A 20,602-nucleotide genomic window follows, 5' to 3' on the forward strand; every position below is an offset into this window, starting at 1 on the left:
CTATGTAGGACGAAGATATCGCTATAGATATCGCTTTCTCTTACTCGTGCTGACCTTGGCTCGTAAAGGCAGCTAAAAATTAAAAAAAAATTAAAATCGACACAATTTACTATATGTAATGCCGTTAAAGCAGGAGCGCTAATTCCGTCTGTCCGCGTGGCCTAATGGATAAGGCGTCTGACTTCGGATCAGAAGACTGCAGGTTCGAGTCCTGTCGCGGACGTAGATGTTTTTTTTTGTTTTTTTTCCGTCACTGGTCAGGGACAATAAAAAAAAAACTGCACTCTGTTGCCACGAGCTTTCTGTCTACTGGAAGCCAGATCTCACTGAGACGCCCTGCTGCTCTCGTCGTTTCAATAACGATTTATAGGATGGGAACAATTAGGATTAATAAAATAGCACAGAAAAGGCTGTAATATTTTGTTTTTTTTTTGGGGGGGGGGGGGGGGGGAGTGGAGGGGGGAGGGGTTCATTTTTAACATTATAAACCCCAAAAGTGACAGGGCGGAGGGAGCCACTAACACCGCCTAGAAGAGGTCGTATTTCTGCCATTTTTCCGTCACCAGCTAAGGCCAACGCCCGACGCAGATTGGAAAAGAGTGTTGCGTCAGGACTCGGCTTCGAGTCAAGTTTGAGCCGAACGTTGACCTAGTCGTCAAGTCCAATCTGACCAGCGTTGGCCTTCGCTGATGACGTCATCTCATTCAGCACTACGGCCTTGTCATCTCGAGGTGTTGGAGCCACGCGCTGCTGGCACTATCTGTCGCCACGTGACCACTCTCCCGCCCGTACCCAGGCGCAGAGAGCGGGGTCGGGTGATGGAAGGGAGGCAGCTGATTGCCTATGTCCCACGGCACCTTAGCTGACATCGAAGACGAACGCCTATTGTCGATGTTGACGGAAATTCGGCCTCAGCGCTGTATTGGACTGCGCTGGGTTCCACTAATGACATTCGATGAACGTTCCTCCCTGACACGTCCATCGATGAAAGCTTTAACAAAGTGACAGATGTAGGACGTCGACTTTTATTTGTTTGTTTGTATTTCACACACAAAAAATTGTCGAGACCGGTTATAACAAAGTCGGTTATAACGAAATAGCGGCTACAGCGAAGCGATCAGGATTTCCCATTCCCTTTTGCACTTCGTTATACCTGAAGTCGGTTATAACGAAATAGCGGCTACAGCGAAGCGATTAGGATTTCCCATTCCCTTTTGCACTTCGTTATAAACCAAGTCGGTTATAACGAAATAGCGGCTACAGCGAAGTGATTTCTGATTCCTGTTGACTTCGTTATAACCGGTCTCGACAGTATTCGGGCGAGTTCAGCACCTGCGTAAGGCTCCCCAATTGTCTCCTTGCGTCAAATTCCTAATGGGCAAGCGTCACGCTGAAGCCATACTGATATTTCATACAAAAGACACAATGTTCTTGCAGACATGATAACAAAATGACCGGCGCCTTCGGAGCATTTTTGCTTCGCACATATATGTATGCTTGGAACATGTCTGCAGACAGTGTTTCTATTTGGAATGTCTCTTGTAGACTGTCTCTTGTATGACGTATCAGCAGTGGGACTGCGACGTTAGAGATCACATACTCGACTCGGATTGTTTTATTCCTTCCCATAGAAATTTTTTTTATAAACATCGCTTCCTTTAATTTGTGTTGACCTTTCCTCATAAAGGCAGCTAAAAATGAAAAAGAACAAACTAAAGTCGACACGATTTACTGTATGTACTGCCGTTACAGCAGAAGTGCGAATTCTGTCTGTCCGCGTGGCCTAATGGATAAGGCGTCTGACTTCGGATCAGAAGACTGCAGGTTCGAGTCCTGTCGCGGACGTAGAAGTATTTTTTTTTTCTTTTTTTGCCGTTGTGCCTCAACATTGCCTTCAAAGCTGATGAGGTCGCCTCGCTCCATGGGACAGTTAACGCTTTTGCATTACAAATACGGAATATACTTTACAGTTTTACGAATCCGGCCACACTCATGTGTGAAGCCTGAAATATGAACCCCATAAATATAAAAACAAAAATAAAAAAAAAAATATGTGCGCTGGAAAACTAGCAAAACGCCATTTCTCTTTTATCTCCAACTTCATTGTATGGTCGGAGTTCAGTGTTTTCCCGCTAGGTGCCGTTAGTTTTGCTGGGATCGCGAATGGTATACGTCGAAGCAGGCACTGAAATTCAAAGCCCGTTTCCTCGAAGCGCTAACCGCGGCTAAAGTTAGCCGCAGTACCTAGGAGAGGGATTTTTCAATCATGTGACTGACTCGGTAGGGATCCGGGGAAACACGGCGGTGCCCCAGTGAGTGAGCACCGCTCGCTTTGGGACGAATATGCCGTTGCAGCTGCAATATCGGGCGCGTTAGTCAGCAACGATTGGCGCAGGAGGCTTTCTCTTCGCCTTACCTCACTTAAATCGCAAAGCATGAGCAATCAGCTCGCCGCATTTTAGAGCGCAGCTCTTAGGGGCCCGTTCCCGGCTTGAGCGGCGTCGGCGTAACCAAGGTCACCCCAAGGTCACGCGACCCCCAAGGTCATCCCAAGGTCACGTGAACCCCGAGGTCACGTGACCCCCCGAGGTCACGTGACCTCCCCGATGACGTCACCGGCATCCGCATCGTCATCATCACTGATGACGTCATCGGTGACGTCACTGATGACCTCACCGGCATCCGCATCGTCATCAACACGGATGACGTCATCAGTGACGTCACTGATGACGTCACTGACATCTGCATCGTCATCGTCATCATCGCTGATGACGTCATCGGAGTCCGCATCGTCATCGGCATCGTCACGTGACCCCCCCAGGTCACTTCACCCCCCCCCCCCCAGTACCCTTCCCTCCTCCTCCTCAAGAGCTGCGCTCTAATTCGGTGTCACAGGAAGTTGTAAACGGCTTTCACTTTTTTTAGATATTCTCTCGATTTTGGCCATTCCTAAGCCTAAACGAACGCGATAATTGTCGGCATGGCAACGTCTTTGGAAAGTGGATTGCCTTGACTCAATCGGCCGGGTATTGATAGCACACAAAAGCAGACAGCTTTCCACTAGACCTTTTTCTCAATTTCCCAAGCACCGAGGTACATGCTACAAGCACAGCCACTCGATCCCCCTAATCGAGTGGCCGTGCTACAAGTGTAGTTACAGGCGTTGCACGTGCTGGCGTCCGCAGTAGTAATTGTTCTAAAGCAAAAAGTCTATAACAAATTCTGCCTTGCACGCGCGTTCGTCAACGCCTTATTATGATTATTTACTTCGAATCTTTTATAAGGGAAGGCTAGCACGCGCGGACTGTAGAATTATACTTCCAGCGTTCTCCTCGATGCTTGGGTAATTTAGAAAAACGTATATTGGAACGCTGTCTGCTTTTGTGTGCTATCAATACCCGGCCGATTGAGTCAAGGCAATCCGCTTTGCAAAAATGTTGCTAGGCCGACAATTATCGCGTTAATTTAGGCTTAAGAATGGCCAGAATGGAAATATCTAAAAAACGCGTCGAGGTCATTGCTCGTGCTTTGCGATTTAAGTGAGGTAAGGCAAAGAGAAAGCCTCCCGCGCCAATTGTTGCTGACTAACGCGCCCGATATTGCAGCTACAACGACATATTCGTCCCAAAGCGAGCGGCGCTCGGTCGACCGTGGTGCTGCTTTTGTTATAGACGCTTTACACACGCGCCAGATTGAGCCGCCATAGCCGCCCTTCTCTTGTCTTACCGAGATGCAGAGCCACTGAAGCGGGCGTTGACGGGTCTTCACAAGGGCCTATGCTGGGCACAAGAACACAGTAGCATCTAAAATGGCAATAACCTGTCCTGCTGTGGTAATGATGAAGTGAAGCGAACGGAATAAGAGGGAACAAAAACTGAAGGGCAGTTATGGCAGCGCCCATGCACAGCTGCTGTAAAGCGTCTATAGGAATCTACGAATGGGTCAAAGGGATCGACGATTGTTTGAAGGGACCGCGTAAATCGATTTCTGCACGTACCGAGCTAAGGGCGGACAGGCCTTCTTTTCAAGGTGGAATCGACTTCCCTCACAGGGAGTGGGCCGGCGTAGTAGGATGCTTTGGCCTCTGCGCTGTTCCAAGGCGTTCACAAGTCCACGTCGAGGCCCACGAGTCCTCCGGTACCTAAACAGCGGCCTGGCTTGGCTGCTACTAACAGCGCGCTCGCAGAGCATGCCTCGATGGCCAGGCTCGAGTCCCAAAGAAAGCATTAGCCGAGCGTTGGGTCCGCCCAGAGTCGCGACCGATTTCACGGCACGGGTGTCTGCAGGTGCTGGACGCCACTTTTGAGCTCTTTCTTCACAGCGCATATGCTTGGAGCGAGCTATCCCTTCTTGTGAATGGGAAAGTTGCTAGCAAATGCACGCTGAGAAAACAAAAGCCCGCCGTTAGCACGATCACATGTAGTCACCGATAGAATGAAAACGTCTCGGAGGTCTTTCAGCTGTTCCTCCCCCTGAGCGAGCTCCCTTCGATAACAATTCAGCTTCTCGTGAGCTTCGAGCACGCACGCGCACTTAAAGCAGGATGGAAGTCAACGCGCGCGTGCTGGAGGCTGGGCATTTCGAAAAGACGCCCCGCAGTTCTGATGCTATATCAGTGACTACAGCCACAGCGGATTCTGCAATGGTGGCCAGCAAAGACATCTCGCCACGTTACAACTCCGGTCTGGACTGGAACGCGTCAGCATGGATGCTGACAGAGTCTAAGGTCACATCCATAACGAAGGGTTTGAGTCAGAACGAGCGAGCTATGATAAATTCGAGAGCACGAGGTGTTCGCGCAAGTAAGCACTTTCACAAGTCTTTAGTACAAGCGCCCGTATTCGCCCTTTCTCGTGTAAGTTGAAACGTGGTGGCGCCAGTGTGCAAATAGCCCTCATACACTTCCGGTTCCCAACTAGGCGGAGGGTTTCGCAGTATTTGCGAGATGAAATCTACGCGCTATTTTCAGAAAACGGTCGCTTATGTCACTCTTAAACATAATTCACCCTTACGGTGAAAGAATGATGCGTAAAAATCTATAAAATATTCCTGGATCAGAAGTGTGCCAGGGCAAGCGAATAGATGGCGCCATTGAGCTTGTTGCCAAACAAAACAGAGGCGAATACACGGCTTGCATGTGGCGTCGTCGCATTATGCTACTGGTCATCCCTACTTGCTCATACTCAGAGAAATAAATTCAATGCCGCGAAATGTATGCTGCAGGAGGTATACGCGCTCATCAGCAAGGACACCAGAATGGCCGCTGATCTGACGTCAGTGCAAGCCGTGTATATATGCAATGCAGCTATAATGACTCTTTATATCACACCAACACGCGCGCAGCGTCGTGTTCACCTCAGCATGGGTCGCAGACAGGACAATCATGCTTGGGGTCAAAGACGCTGGTCTTGCGGGTAAGCTTGTGCTGTGGAAGCGGTTGCTACCGCGTGCTAGAGCACTGCACGGGCCCGGGCCAGCCCGAAAGCCCGAGCCCGGCCCGGCCCGCGGGCCGGGCTCGGGCTGGGTAGCACGTATTTTCTCGGGCCCGGGCCGGGCTCGGGCTTGAACAACAAAGTTCTCGGGCCGCGCCGGCCCGGGCTGGCCCGGGCCGTGCCTGGGCAATCTTGTGCCGTAAATCATAAATTGTTGTTGATAGCAAGAGGTTTGCTCATTAATATTTTAGGTTCATTGAATACAAAAAAAGCGAAGTGCAAATTCACTACAGCGTCGTTAAAAATAATAACTAAAAGACGTCTTGAAGCTAGAAAGCCTTCAAGCTTTTACCGTGTGAGCGAGGATTGTGTTATAAATTGTAAACAAAATAAAGTCCCAGTCATATGCTTGTCAACCTGTCTGATTCATCTCTCTCAAAAATATTTAGTTCACAATCAGGAAGATTTAGAAAAACGTACGCAAGCGCTTTGGGTACCGTAAAAATAGCGTTGCGATGTAAAACCTATGGCGATGCTAATTTTAGCTTGCCCAAAGTGCTTGAGTACTTTATTCTATGACTCCCTTATTGCACAGAGCGCGACACTATATTAGCGCGAACAAGCGATCGTCGTGTTTTTATGTTTATCTCATAGAATCAAAACGCTGTTTTCAAAACTATTAGTGTCTTTGGAAGTGCTCATCTGGGCCACAGACCTAAGCGGTATACTTTGGTGCCTGCTAACACCATTTCGAAGTAAAATTCGAAAAAAGAGCCAACGTCGTGTTCGCGGTATCAATGTCGCGCAGTGTACATAGTCCGTTCCGCGCTTGCACGTTTCGGGAACCATCTCAAAAAAACGTTTCAAGGGGTTAAGTAGGAATATATTAAACTTAAGCTTGCCTGAAAGGGTTGTATATTTTAAGAACGCGTTGACATGTAAAGCTACTTCAGAACATATTCTTAAACAGAAAAAGTGCGCAGACCAGGCTTAGAACGATGGAGACTTTTTGCGAAGAGGTTGCGATGTGCAGGGACTTTTAAAAGTAAGTTGAAACGGGACGCGTTCAAACGCAAAGGGTGTTTCGGAAACTGGTTCAAATAAGAAGCGCGTTTAGGGAATGGGTCGAGACAGGACAAATTCAAACGAGAAGGGCGTTTAGGGAACTGGTCGAAATGGGACGGGTTCATATGGGAAGGGTGTTTAAAGAATGGGTCGAAACAGGACGGGTTCAAATGGGAAGCTCGTTTCGGGATCGGGTCCAAACAGGACGGGTTCAAACGGGAATGGGTTGTTTCGGGCTACAGCCATCGGGCCGGGTCGGGCGGGGCCTAGAAATTAACAATTCTGTCGGGCTCGGGCCGGGCCCGGGCCGTGTCTCTTCCGGGCCGGGTAGGGCCGGGCCTAGAAATGAAAAATTCTGTCGGGCTCGGGCCGGGCCCGGGCCGTGTCCCTACCGGGCCGGGTCGGGCCGGGCCTAGAAATTCCGGCCCGTGCAGTGCTCTACCGCGTGCCCCCGAATCCGGGTGAAGTCTTTAAAGTGAGCGCATAAATGGACTTGGTGACTAGTGCTATGATTTACCACAGAGGTGCCTGAAGTTGGTGGAAGCATTGCATCAAAATTTCAAAAAACAAACTTACCTAAGTAAAAAGTAGAAAAAAAAAGCACAATAACTGGTGGTAGAATTTATTTGCTGCTGAGCGCGAGCTTAGCCCTTACAAAAAAATGAACTGACTTTCAATTGAAAGTGTAAAGGACCCACTCAATAGACCTCATTCAGTCTCAATTGAAACTTAATTGACTTTTTCTATTGAGTCGCTATTGATCCGTCCCAGACTATTGGCCACTGAGTCTTAATTGAATTTTTAGCAATTGCATTTCAATTGAATTTTGGCAATAGTGTTTCAATAGAACTTTTGCTATTGAGTTTTAATAAAAATATTGCAATTGACTTTCAATTGAATTATTGCAACGTGCTTCAATAGAATTTATTGCAACTGCATTTAAAAAAATTGCTCTGGTTGAGAATTTTTTTTCACAATTCTTTAAAGCATGCAACATGAAGGAAACAAAGCACATAGAGGAAACGAACACAAACATCGTAACTAAGCACTCACAACCCACTAATCGTACTCCCTTGACTACCCCACCGCCTTATATACCCTACATAAGAAAGGTATTCATTTGGCCGGTGACCACCTCAGCATCTACTAAGGTTCCCAGTTTCCTATTTCCTCCTTCAAAGTCTCATAGATGATAAACAGTGTTTCGACGTCATTGGACTCTATCCCTTAATAGAAAAACATTGGTACAAGCAATAATCGTTCGGTGCACACGGGTGCAGTAATCCACAAACGACCAAGCTCAATTGCATTCCTAATGAGTAAATTCAATAGAATCGATATTGACTTTCTTATGACCAAACTCAATTGCATTCCTAATGAGTAAATTCAATAGAATTTATATGGAGTTTCTAATGATCAAACTCGATTGCATTCCTAGTGAGTAAAGTCAATAGAATCGATATTGAGTTTTTTATGAGCAGTCTCAATTGCATTCCTAATGAGTAAATTCAATGGAATCAAAATTGAGTTTCTAATGGTCAAACTCATTAGACATTGAGTTTATATCGAGTTTCAATTGACTCTATAGGAACACAATAGAAAGTCAATTAAAACTCATTGATCATTTTTGTAAGGGTAGGATCAGGGCCGGCTCGCTAGAACAGCATCTCAGCTGAGACTGGGTGAAAGAAAGCAGTGCAAAGGGGGGGGGGGGGGGGGCGTGCGAGCGTCTCGAGACGCGGCTTATTGAGTCCCGCTCAGTTCGTGCGCTGGCTCAGGCAGTGCTTTCTTTCCCCCAGTCTCAGCTGAGATGCCGTTTCTAGCAAGTCGGCCCAGATTTTGCAACCTCGTTTCCTCAGCAAGCATTCCTCATTACCAAGACTGTTGTCGTTTATGGAAGAGAGGTGGGAGCTTGTTCTGGAGCATGCGTCGTGAATGCCGCGCTCAAATATGGCGCTCTGTGGTGAACATTTGTAGCGCTTTGATACACTAACTCATCTCCTTTGTTAGGAAAAATAACTTTTTTTCTCATAACTATTTTATTAATTCTAACGTTGTTGAGTCTGTTTCCTCTTATAAATACTTAGGTGTTCACATCGACTCGCATAGTTAGAGCCTACTCATTCGTACACGCTGGATAAACGTAAGCGATCAACCAAGCAACTTATACAACGTTGCACACTATGGAACACAATAACATACCAAGAACGTAGATATTCCTTTTGTTTGGGAAAGGGGGGGGGGGGGGGTGTAGGAGATACTGTTGAGTGTTGGTGCCCTAAGCTCGCCGCAGCGTTTGGTCGGGCTAATAACAGTGGTAATATTCACATCGCGCACAGTTACGAAAGACAAATTTGCGGTTCTTGGACCAGCTCAGAGGTACTTCACAAGACTAAAGACTGCGGAAGAGCCCGGTGTTTATGCACTGATCCTAGACAGACGACATCGCGAGTGTTTCGAAGGAATCATCCAGAAATGCCAAAAACTGTCGCCTTTTTGGTGTTTTCCCTGGTGTTCTTTGTGTTTCGAGGAGTGCGGGTTTCACGTGCCCCGGGAACGTCAACAACTGTGTAGCACGTGACTGTCCTCTGTTTCTGGTAGCCGCTAAAGTCACAGGATACAGAAAAGGTTCCGCCAAGTATGGTCGCCCTTTTTGTTCAGGGAATGATCAGTCCATTCCTTGTCATCTGTATTCTTTGTGAGCCTGTCTAAATTCACTGGTGACTGGTAGCTTTATAGAAAAGTTTCTTGTATACCGAGATCCACACACCGTCAAAAAAAGCGTACATCTTATGGCGAATTCCACTGGTCGTTTTGGAGCGCGCCGAATCGACTTTTCTGGAGCGAGCCTATTTCACTGGGCGATCGGGATCGAGACCGACGTGTTTCAATGGTCGTTTCGCATTAGCTCCCGCTCCAGATCTCGATCTGGATCCGGGCCAGCCCTCGGCGCACACACGTGACTTCCTTTCTCGTGGGGCATCTCGCCTGATCTCGCCCATCTCGCCTCAGAAGAAGAAGAAGCACGTCGCGGGCTGGGCTCCTTGATTGTCTCGACCACTGATCTCCACTATACTCTGTTTCATACTTAGTGTGCAACGCTGTCAAAGCTACTGGCGCGAGCACGGGGCTTGATCTCGTTGATCATTTGCACGCGCTTTCGCGCAAACAAAACCATAGATGAAGTCATGCGCTCGCGCCAGTAGCTTTCACAGCGTTGCACGCCAAGTATGAAACAGAGTATAGAGGGGGCTGGATGGCGCATTGAGCAAACAGGTATGAAGCCACCGGAAGTGAGATGCTTGTCCCGGAAGTGAGCCTTTGGCAGGTTTTGTAACCCTTCCGAGTGCTGGTTCGAAAAGCGTCGAGGGCGCTGGATTTTCGCTTGTTCCCTCAAGAGAGCCTGGTTGTTGCACAGTAAGTACGCATGCGTACCCGAGAAGTATCATGGGAAGCCATGCAATGTAAACATTTTGAGATTCTAGTTGATCAAATTGTGAATATGTCCCAAGTTCAAATGCCTCATTCTCGGGATTTAATCCAGAACGGGAGTATTAAAACCCAATGAAAGACACAAAAAAGCATGGTCCAAAATATCGACTGAATGCACTAGGAAGACCAGCGCACGCCCGACTTCCGGGACAAGCACCGAACTTCCGGTGGCTTCACTTGCGCCGGGCTCCGAGAGCAGCTAAGCGCCATCCAGCCCCCTATAGTAGAGATCAGTGGTCTCGACATCAGAAGAATTCGTAATGGCCGCTTGCTTACCCCTTGGCTCGACAGCCGGCTCGTTCTCCAGGAAGGAGAAGAGAAGGCATTTGCCGCGCTACGGGCGTTCCGGCAATCTTTGCTAGAAGTGCCTTAGCCATTCCTGCCGCTCGTGCGTCGAACACGTGTTAGCGCCGCGATTGCGAAAACGTCTTCGAAACGACCGCGGTGGCCGCGGAAAGGGGATTCCCGGGCAGTTGAATGACGGGAAGGCATCCGCCGATCCCGGAGCAGTGGTCATGTTCCACGGGGAATCCGGCGGCGCGACCCCGTTCGAATCGTGTGCTACAGTCCGGATCTGGTCAACTGATCCCGGCGCGCTCCAAAACGCCCAGTTCAATTCGCGGCGCTAAAGCCTGGTTCAGACAGTTGCGTTTGACTGCGTTTGACTGCGTTGCGGCTGCGAGAAACCAGGAATTGGATTCCACGCTTCATACGAAGCACAGATGTGCCGGGGACTCGCTTTCGTTTCTCGACGCAACACAGTCAAACGCACTCAAACGCAAGTGTCTGAACCGGCCTTAACACGTGTTCGATTCACGAGCGGCAGGAATGGCTCAGGAGCTTCTAGCAAAGATTGCCGGAATGCCCGTAGCGCGGCCCAAACCTTCTCTTCTCCTTCCTGGAAAACGAACCGGCTGTCGAGCCAAGGGGTAAGCAAGCGGCCATTACGAATTCTGAGGCGAGATCAGGCGAGATGCCCCGCGAGAAAGGAAGTCACGTGTTTTCGCCTTGGGCTGGCCCGGCTGGCTTCCGGTTGAATCCCCCAAAATCGACGGAGCGACTTTTCTCGGATCCAGATCGAGATCTGGAGCGGGAGCTAATCCAAAACGACCTGTGGAGCACGTCCGTCTCGATCCCGATCGCCCGGTGAAATAGGCTCGCTCCAGAAAAGTCGATCCCGGCGCGCTCCAAAACGACCAGTGGAATTCGCCATGAGACCAACCAGCCAATCACCCTACGTGGCTATGTTGTCTGTATGTTAGTATTTGTTTGTGCCTGGCTAGCAGGCGGAGAAGTCAATGGCGCTATACTTTCCCAGCACTCAGTGACTTTAGTGGCCACTAAAACCACTGAGTCACGGGAAAGTAGCGTCAAAGTCCTCGTATGGTCACTTTTGGAGGATGGAATGATTTTTCAACTTACCACGTGACACCGCGAGTAAAGGATTCATTACTCGATTTAGGAACGGACGGGATCATCGTATGGGCCGTCTCGATACTTCTCGAATTGGGTTAGTTTTGAGCTATGGCAAACGGAAAATATAACAGAGTTGGTGGGATTTAGCTGGAAATAGCAGACGACCACTTGCCTTCATGGATCAACAGGAGGAACGACTGGAAGAAACGCTCCTGTTAACCGCAGCGAAGTTTTTCTTCGAGACTGACGACACCAAGGAACATTGGAAATCCTTAGAGTGTCTTGCGGCGAAGAAAGAGGTAAGCGCAAATATATATGATACTTTAAAAGACCACCTAGAGCATTAATCGCAATTTCAATGTCGTACTCGCGCGTTTACATGTCTTTGAATAGCGAATGGAACTCTGCTTAGATCATAGCCTGTGTAAAAATAAAAATAAATATTATTTTCATCGTGATTGGAGAGAATACTTTTCTTCATTTGAAGTGATAAAGATAATTTTTAGTTTGATTAAGGCCGCCTGAAACGGTCGACACAAATAGCGACATTAATTATAGTATGACGTGGAGTTTCGGACGTGAGTTTAATATAATAACGTTGAAAAAGCGGAGGTTAAATTGAAATGTAGATTAATTTGCACATTGGGACTTTGGTCTTGCTTTTCATCCGTGATTTCGCGTGGGTCAGTCCTCTCCCTTCCCTTCCTTTCCCTCCCCCCCCCCCCCCCCCCCCCTTTCATTCCAAAGAGAACAGATGGCAGCTCTTTCAGAAAACAAATATCCGCTTGAAGGTGCAGCCACGATACATGTATGGAATTTGACGTTCCACTCCTTCAAACCGCCGAAAAGGGTGCGCAGTATTTCCAAATAAATAAATGAAAAAAATTAATTTTAGAAGTTTTCGATGGGGAAATGGAGGCCGGCGGGGCGCAGTTATCGAAAACTGGCAAAAATAAGCCCATTTTTTCCATTGAAAATGTAAGAAAATCACTTTTGATTGAGATAACGGTTCGTTCTGAAACTTTGACATCCGATTCGGACAAGTAGCGCTACTTTTGGGAGGAGAAACAGCATTCGGCGGCGCGTCTTATTGTTGCTCTACAAAGAACGCAAATGTTTTGGCGGTACACGCCAGACATAACATTTCGATGAAAATCGTATCGGCGTGCGGTCATGAATGAGCACCGCGCGATGCACGTCAAAGACCACAAGCTAACACCTCACTGGCCAAATTGCCCTTTTATACAGCGAAGACACGTCAGGCCAGACAGTCCAAACCTCCGCCCAGCGAACTTTACTTGTTTTTTTACGAACAACATCAAAACGCGCTACATTCACACAGCATCGTCTCGTCACATATACAGCCTGGTGGAGCGGTGGCGGCCGCCCCGAGCGCCGTTCTGGGAGGTCATTGTCCCGGGTCATCGGCATCGAACGCCGCGGAACCGCAGCGGGGCAGCGATACGCGACCATCAGGCTCCGAAACGTCGGCGGAGTTCGACCGACCGTGGCCCCACCCAGCCCCCCGTTAATTGGGTCACCGGGTGATCCGCTGCTCCTGGTCGGAACGGCGAGGCAGACGCCACAAGGTCCGACGGCACAGTCCACGACCGGGAACAAGGACTCCTCCGGGAGAAAGTCTTCGAGGCGGCCTAGAGGAGGTGAGCGCCTTCGCTTTCTTTAGCGAGGCTCGAGACCGTCCGTGCTTCGAGGACGTCTCCTCGGGGATTGGCGCAGCTGCCATCACTCACCGGCAGTTTCAGAAACGAGGGGCGCGGCCAGCCAGTGCATACCATTATCGATCCGTAACCAATCAGATTGCCGGATTTGCCGATATGAAAGCCCACTAATTAATTTAGAATGGCGAACATAATACGCCCTGCGTTTTTTACGCTCTCGGTAAGCGTCAAAAAGCTTCGAATTTCTCGATTCTTGAAAGCGAAAAGAACGATTTGAAAAGTTCACGAAGCGCCTCAAAGAAAACATCGTTTTCTTTTTAAAAATAATAATAAAAAAAAAAGTCGAGAGAGCGCAGTCAAGCCCACATGAACCGAGTCTCGATGACGTGCATCATAGGGGGCGCAGGCTTCTGACTGTTACTTGAACGTAATGAGTTAAAACGAGTTATTTGGTTTCAAAAGTACATTTATTAGCTAGTAATTTGTTTCCGGTAAGTAATGAATTTCGCCTCATAGTAACTTTTACTTTCATTTTCGGCATGTTCTACGTACGTTATCCTCTCTATCGGGTTTCTTTTTTAGAAATACTGATAATCGTATGATCTTACATCGATTTCTAAACGAAGCACGAAGGAAGTGAAGCTTCCAGGAATAACTTCGAGAATACCTTTTGGGGGTCTCAAAATGATAATCAACGTTATGATGCAACAAAAAAGCTTATCCACGATAAACTTATATCTTTTAGCGTATATTAACTTGCACTCTGACAGTTTCCATGGGTCTCTTTCGAACTACGGATCTCGAAAATTAATTCTTGCACCACATATGTTCCGAAAGCACTTTCTTCATTACGGTCATATATCTTATAGAAATGTGTTTGCGTAAAAAAATAAATAAAAGTCAGGCGCCAGAGACGAATAGGAATAAATTGATCTTAATCAGCGGAGCAATATTATAACGTGACCTAAACGTTAACCAAATTTGCGACGACACAACAAAATCATCCGCACAGTAAAAGTTAAAAAAAATGTGCGGAGATGGTTTTGCACTTAATACTAAACACGACGAAGGGAAAGATCTCGAGGAACATTTTTGGGAGGCCCGTGGATCACCTCGTCTTGCACTTTTGCTGCGTCTGGCGCCTGGAGCGCGTCTTCGACTGATCTGTTTACCGCGTCCTAAAAAGCGGTCCCACGATTTGCGCCTAACGACGTCATAAAAGTGTCAAGCTGCCGCCGGTCGCGACCCTGGCGGTGTCGCAGATGTGGTGGCGTGTGCGGCAGACACCTGTTCTGCTTCAGCCACTCGAATACGTCGCGAAAATAGTTGACTAGTAATTTTAACGCGCTTCGTTCCGGTGGTTTGGTTCGGGTAGGCTAGTTTGTTTATTATTCGGGGTGCCAAAGCTCGTCGCCGAGCTGCTTTTTTAGTCTTCGCCCGTAGAACATCGGAACCCGCCCCCGATCGACTGAAAACACAGTTCTTGTACCCACTAAATGTCCGGTTCACACACTTGCGACTCCTTAAAACCGAGCGCCTCGAAACCTCATAAAAACTCTTACGACGAGAGGGCACACTGACACCACCTATCGGGTAGCAGTGGAACACTGGGCGGTCCCGTGCATTTCGAATTTATTTTGCGCTTCATTCTTTCATTCTCGGCCTGAAAAGCTTTTGTCAAATTTATAAACGAACATTTCTCATAAGTAGTACGTGCATTTGACCTCGCAAATAACGCCGAACCCTCGCTCTAGTGAAATGCAATTCCAGGGTCAGCGCATAGATGGCGCCAGTCTGTCAGTGCGTTCGCCCGTCGTAAGAGATTTTAAGAGCTTTTGAGGCGCTCGGTTCTAAGGAGTCGGAAGTGTGCGAACGGGCCTTAAAGGCCGATGTACACTTCGCGCTTTCCACTTTTGCCCTTCACCTCCTTTCCTACATCCTCTCCACTTTTTACCTTGCTCCAACTTGGCTCCCCTCGCAGATTAGGAGAGGGGAGCGCTGACAGGATTATCTTCGCTGCAGAAAACCGAGGTTGTACGTCGGCCTTTAAGGCAGTCGCGTGAACTACTAAAAGCTTTCGACACCGTGCATGACCGACAGGAAGGTCGATAGAGACGTCGTGAGCCTAATTGCGTAGCCAACGCACTGCGACGGAGCTGGCAGGGTACCTGCGATAGCTCGACTTGCAACTAAGTAAAGGAAAAAAAGAGAGCCTATTGAAGAAATAAAATGTACGTACCAGAGGATGCAAACGTAATCCAAACTCCATTTGTCTCAGATTAATGTCAAACAAACCGCAGACTCGATCGAGAAGAGAGTCCACCGCCAACGAAGCCACGGCCGGCTTGCACCATGCACATTTATTTATTTATTTATATATTTATGTATTTATTTACTCCAAGCACCACGGTCAACCAGTGACGCTCACGAGTCTGAAAATGATAAGAGCGAAAAACGCGGGGATAAAACCGGCGCTCTATTTCAAAACAAGGTCGGCTATTTATCCGGGAAGGGTTCACTTCGAAAAAAAAGGTGGGGGGCATCCTGTTCCGAGTCAGCAAGGCGCGCCTAGCTGGGCTTTGCTTGTGGGCGAAGTCGAGGGAATCGCTTTTTTTCTCTGCCTGAGCTCGTGATGCGTGCAAACATCTTGAAGAAAAACCTTCCGTGCCAAAATAGCTAAATGTTGGCTTTGGATCGCGGATTAAACTGGATTTCGGATTGTAAAACGAGGTTGCCAAACGCAAGTCTCAAACGATCCCGCGTGGTCGCCGAGAAACCGCCAACCGCGTCTCGGTGTGTCTGAACGGGGTCGACCGCCAACCCCGTCCGCAGCCGCTTCGCAAACGCAGCTCAACAGCCAGTATAAATGCGCCACATGGGAGAAGCCGTAAAAGTAGGTTCATAAACACGCGATGAAACTCGCCAATTCTTCTTGTCAGAACTTCTGCTCCAGCCGACAGGATCGCGTCATCCGACAGCTTTGGTGACGTCATTTATATCCACTTCGTGACCACTGGTTGCTCTCGTGTTTCGAACAGCGCCCTGGCGAGAAAGCCGCGGTATTTAATGTCGCCTTACAGCTGTGCTTTACAACGGCGGCCTGCGTTACTATACATTTGTGAAATAAATCAAAACAAACAGAGTTGAAAAAAAAAAAATTGCACACCGTGATAGAACGCTGAATTTGACGAAAAGTTTAGAATGGTACGTGCAGGCGCTGATTTGTGTGTGTGTGTTGCGTGCGTGCGTGCGTGCGTGCGTGCGTGTGTGTGTGCGTGTGCGTGTGCGTGTGTAAAAAAGCCACCGAAGTTCAAACAAACTTGGATAGTTTAATCGAACGTTTCGGAGGTGGACCCTCCTCCTTCAAGCGTGACTTAAAAGTGAATAGCGTTACAGCATGACCAAGATCCTCACTCGGAGAGGGAGAAGAGAAAGCACAACGTGAGAGGGGAAGACGACGCGATAGATTGAGCCAGAGCACTTGACCGCGACGAACTTTTGGCGGATCGCCCCGCGACGAGAGATCGTTCTTACGTACAGCACTGATTTCCCTAACGTCAACAAAATTCTTAGCAAACACTTTAATATAAACGAACAAAGCCAGCGGCTAAAAAAAAAAAAATACTTCCATCACCTCCCCGTGTCACTTACCGGCCTTCTACAAACCTAGGGCATGCTGGTTGATTCCCAGGATGCAGACCTTGCGGGAAGCCTGACTGCAGGGTATGCCATAGTCACGAAATCAAATTTCCCCATGAGGATTGACGGGGACCTTGCGTGCTGCACTCCTAACGTTGTCTACCTCTTCGAGTGTCAGGCTTGTCGGGGCAAGTATTGGGGGACAAACCATGACAGCCTTCAATATCACATTTAACAACCACCGATCCCATTCGACCACATTTCCCAGTCTTGCACTTTCTAAACACTTATTACAACCTGACCACTCATTCGATAAACTCTCTGTAATTCTGCTTCAAACCGGCTTTACATCAAAGCTAGACCGGGGAGGCCGAGTTGCGTACTGCTCGTGCGGACGGCCAAATTGTCGCCCCTTCCAATTCTCCCCTTTTCCTCTTTGTTTAGCAGACCTGTTGTGAGCGGCGCCCTTTGCCGTTTTTGGGCCGGTGTCGGAGTTCGACGGACACGGGGGCAAGACTGCCGGACTCGATTGTGGCGGGGCGGGTGGGGCTCCACCCCGACCGGGATGCCTCGCTCGGCCTGCCGCGTGCGGCTTCTTGCCCTCGGGGCCCTGCCATCGCAGTCTTTTCGTCGCGGGAGGTTTTTCTGGGCTGGGGACACTGCTGTGTTTCATTCATCGTGTTGCCTGTCGGGAATGTTAACTGCAAATGTAATTGCTCTAGCAGTTGCCGTCCCTTTTTGTGGACATTTGTGTTGTGCATTCTCTCTTCCTCTCCCGTGTTCTGCTTTCCCTTTCCCCTCTCCGAGTGAGAATCTCGGTCCTGCTGTAACCCTATTCACTTTTAAGTCACGCCGACCTCTGGCCGAGAAAAACAGGCATCTAGGACGCTCAACACACTAGTCGGAGGCGCCTTCCAGGCACCGCAGTATCAATGGCGGAATTAGGAAAAGTTGACGCGCGTCATTTGCAACAGACCCGTTGAACGGACCGCACCCCGCGCGTGGCAGCCGAGGATGGACAACGCGGCGTTCGAGGGAGCGGCGCAGCAGGAGTCCGCGGCCCGACGCAGGGCGCTTATCCACAGGGGCCACAGGCTCCAGGCCGAGGAGCAACGCTTTCTCGACGCCATCCGCAACGGAGACATCCTGGGACTCAGGTCGCTACTTCAGGTACACACCTTTCGCTAAACTACCCAAGCGTCAAAGAGAACGGTGAAAACGTAGGCACACGCGCTGCACGTGCTCGCCTTCCCCACAGAAAAGATTCCAAGTAAATAACCGGAATAAAGCGTCCGTAGAAAGCGCGTGCAAAGTGTCGTTTGTTTTAGATTTTTGCTTTCGTACAGTTGGGGCTGAAGATGCCCGCACGCGCAGCGCACGTACCTACGTTCCCGACATTATTTTTGATGCTCGGGTAGTTCGGCAAAAAGTCTACGGGGACTATTCGCTGGCGGCCATATTTGTGCGCGCGGCTGCTAAGCCCGTGCTGACGGCGAGCTTCCACAGTTCTTTCCCAACGTGCTTTCCACACCCTTAAGATTACCGGTCTTAGCAGCCTATCAATGCGAGCTCGTTCTGAGCATGCCCTCTGAACAGCGCGCTTAAATATGGCGTCCAGAAAATACCGCCTATTCCCTCGACGCCACTGATGAGTCAACGAGCCAATACCCCCAGAAGGCCTGCGAATGACGTCATCATTTGTGGATCCACCCCGCCCCAGGTGGGGAACACGCCGAAGCTGGACGAGAGTCACCGCAAAGCGACAGACGCGTGCGCCTTGGCGTCGTCCTTGTGCTAGCGTCGCGCTCGTTTTGAGACGCTGAAAGACGCGCTCTCGGCGATGCTGACGCAAGGTATGCGGAGCGCTAGTTCGTCGGCTCCTTTTTCGGGGGTTGTGGTGACGTAAGAACGACGCCGAGCTCTGATTGGTTCTGAGTGAATGATAGTGGGTAGACCTCGAGGCAGCTTGCTTTCAGATCTACCCCCTATCCATCGATCAGAGCGAATCAGAGGTCGGCGTCGTTCTGACGTGACCACAACCCGGCAAAAGAAGCAGACGAACTTGCGCCCCGCATACCATGGCTCAGTGGATCTGCGAGTGATGGCGTTTGAGGAGTAAAGCGCAGTCTTCGAAATGACGTTGGTTGAGCGCGCTGTTTATATCGCATGCGCAAAACGAGCCCCCACTTATCGACAGCAAAAAGCGACGAGGCTGATGATAACGCGCACCTGAAGCCGGAGTTGATGGTCGAAGAAAGGACAATTCACACAAAACGGGGCAAACGAATGTTTTAGATTACCTGGATTGCGAGGTATACACTTCAGAATAAACATTTGCTTTCATTGCTACTGAGAGGTGATGTGTCCCGTTTTCGTACGTCCCTGCTTACTTACATTGTCTTCGATATTAACGCATGTTAGCGGAAGGGTAATGGAAGATGACCACCAGAATCCACTACGCAGCAATGGACATGTCGTGTATTTTCACGTTTACCATATGCCATCGCCCCCTGTATACTATATACTATATATACTGTATATAGTTTAAAAGAGGCTATGCTTCAGGTCATTTAAAACTCCCGTTTCTAACGTTGTCGCTCTGGAATAGACCTGTTGATAAATTACAAAGGCACCAAAGAGCGTACACCAATGTACTTACACGCGCTGCGCGGTTCAGAAGCAAAAACCCAAAACATATCGCGCTTGGCACGTCAACGTCATCACGCTTTATTTTGGCGTTTTACTTTCAATCTTTTATAGAGATAAAGCGAACGCGAACAGCGCGTGCACTTACGTTCCCAGCATTCCCCTTGATGCTTGGGTAATTTGGTATAAAGCTTATTGGGCACAGCCTCGAAATAATGAATAAATGAACAAGCACCTCGGCGAACACCTCCTTATCTAATTTCCGCAAGATGACGAGAAAGTTGCACCCACTTTAGAAAAAGGAAACTTCCAGCAAGCGCTATTTTTCTGCAGGTGCTTGGTGGGCCAGTCACTCGGATCTACGGAGTGTCTCCAACCAATGACGAATTCCCCAAAACGGCTGGAAAAAGAAGCGCAATGTCGATACGCGCACACCGAATTGCTCGCTCACTGCCCATTCATAAATTGCGCTTCCGAATGCAATCGTCTTTGAACCTCGTCATTCGTCGGACACGCTCAAGATTGGCCTGATCGGTTAACCGCGTGCTGCGCGGGAAAGCAGATGCGCGGGCGTTTGTGTGGTGCGATGCGAAGGCAAAAGAGGGTGCGTGTCCTGCAGGCGCATCCGGGGTTGAACGTGAACTGCTGCGACATGCGCGGCCTGCGGGCGCTCGAGGTGTGCGCCCAGAACGGGGACGTGGACGCGAGCGTGGAGCTGCTCCGACTGCGCGCCCTGGACCCGGACCACGTGCAGGCCGCCCTGCTGGTGGCTGTGCAGCGGGGAGACCTCGTGCTCACCAAGATCCTCCTGGACGGGTCAGCATGGCCGTCCAAAGTGACTTTACAATTCATACTGGACATGCTCTCTACTTGGCTTGCACTGACGTAACATCAGCGGTCATTGTGGTGGCCGTGCTGCTGAGCCTGTACCTGCCCGAAATCAATGCCCTGTCGGCGACCGCGGCGGCAAGTCGCCCTGCTTGCAATCGCTTATAGCACAGGCTTCGACCGATCTCACCAGTCATTTTGGCTGAGCCACGAACCGCTGCTGCACTGTGTGGCGTAGTGTGACAACCTCCCTGGAGCTCTGCGCGTGCAGTGAACGAGACTTTACGAGCCGTCTCGTGCACTGCCGCCTGCATCCTGCGAACTAAAGTTATGGCTGTTATGGCGGTGTCACGCATGTGCCGAAAGCTTGGTGAGATCGGTCTATTCGTTTTACTAAAAAAAAAA

General features: G+C 49.3%; 1 protein-coding gene and 2 non-coding genes across 3 annotated transcripts in view; all 3 read left to right on the top strand.

Annotated features, from left to right (window-relative positions):
- The window catches only part of LOC121835661 (transient-receptor-potential-like protein), a 38,079-nt gene that overhangs the window by 11,681 nt on the left and 5,796 nt on the right, over window positions 1-20,602 (top strand). Inside the window, exon 3 of the mRNA XM_042290101.1 lies at window positions 19,989-20,185. Coding sequence (XP_042146035.1) covers window positions 19,989-20,185 — 197 coding nt within the window. The remainder of the gene's footprint in view (window positions 1-19,988; window positions 20,186-20,602) is intronic.
- Trnar-ucg lies at window positions 151-223 on the top strand. Its single transcript has one exon. It is a non-coding gene; the product is annotated as a tRNA-Arg (tRNA).
- Trnar-ucg lies at window positions 1,773-1,845 on the top strand. Its single transcript has one exon. It is a non-coding gene; the product is annotated as a tRNA-Arg (tRNA).

This window comes from Ixodes scapularis, unplaced genomic scaffold (assembly GCF_016920785.2).
Source record: "Ixodes scapularis isolate PalLabHiFi unplaced genomic scaffold, ASM1692078v2 PGA_scaffold1__304_contigs__length_218370807, whole genome shotgun sequence".
Taxonomy (NCBI): Eukaryota; Metazoa; Arthropoda; class Arachnida; order Ixodida; family Ixodidae; genus Ixodes; species Ixodes scapularis.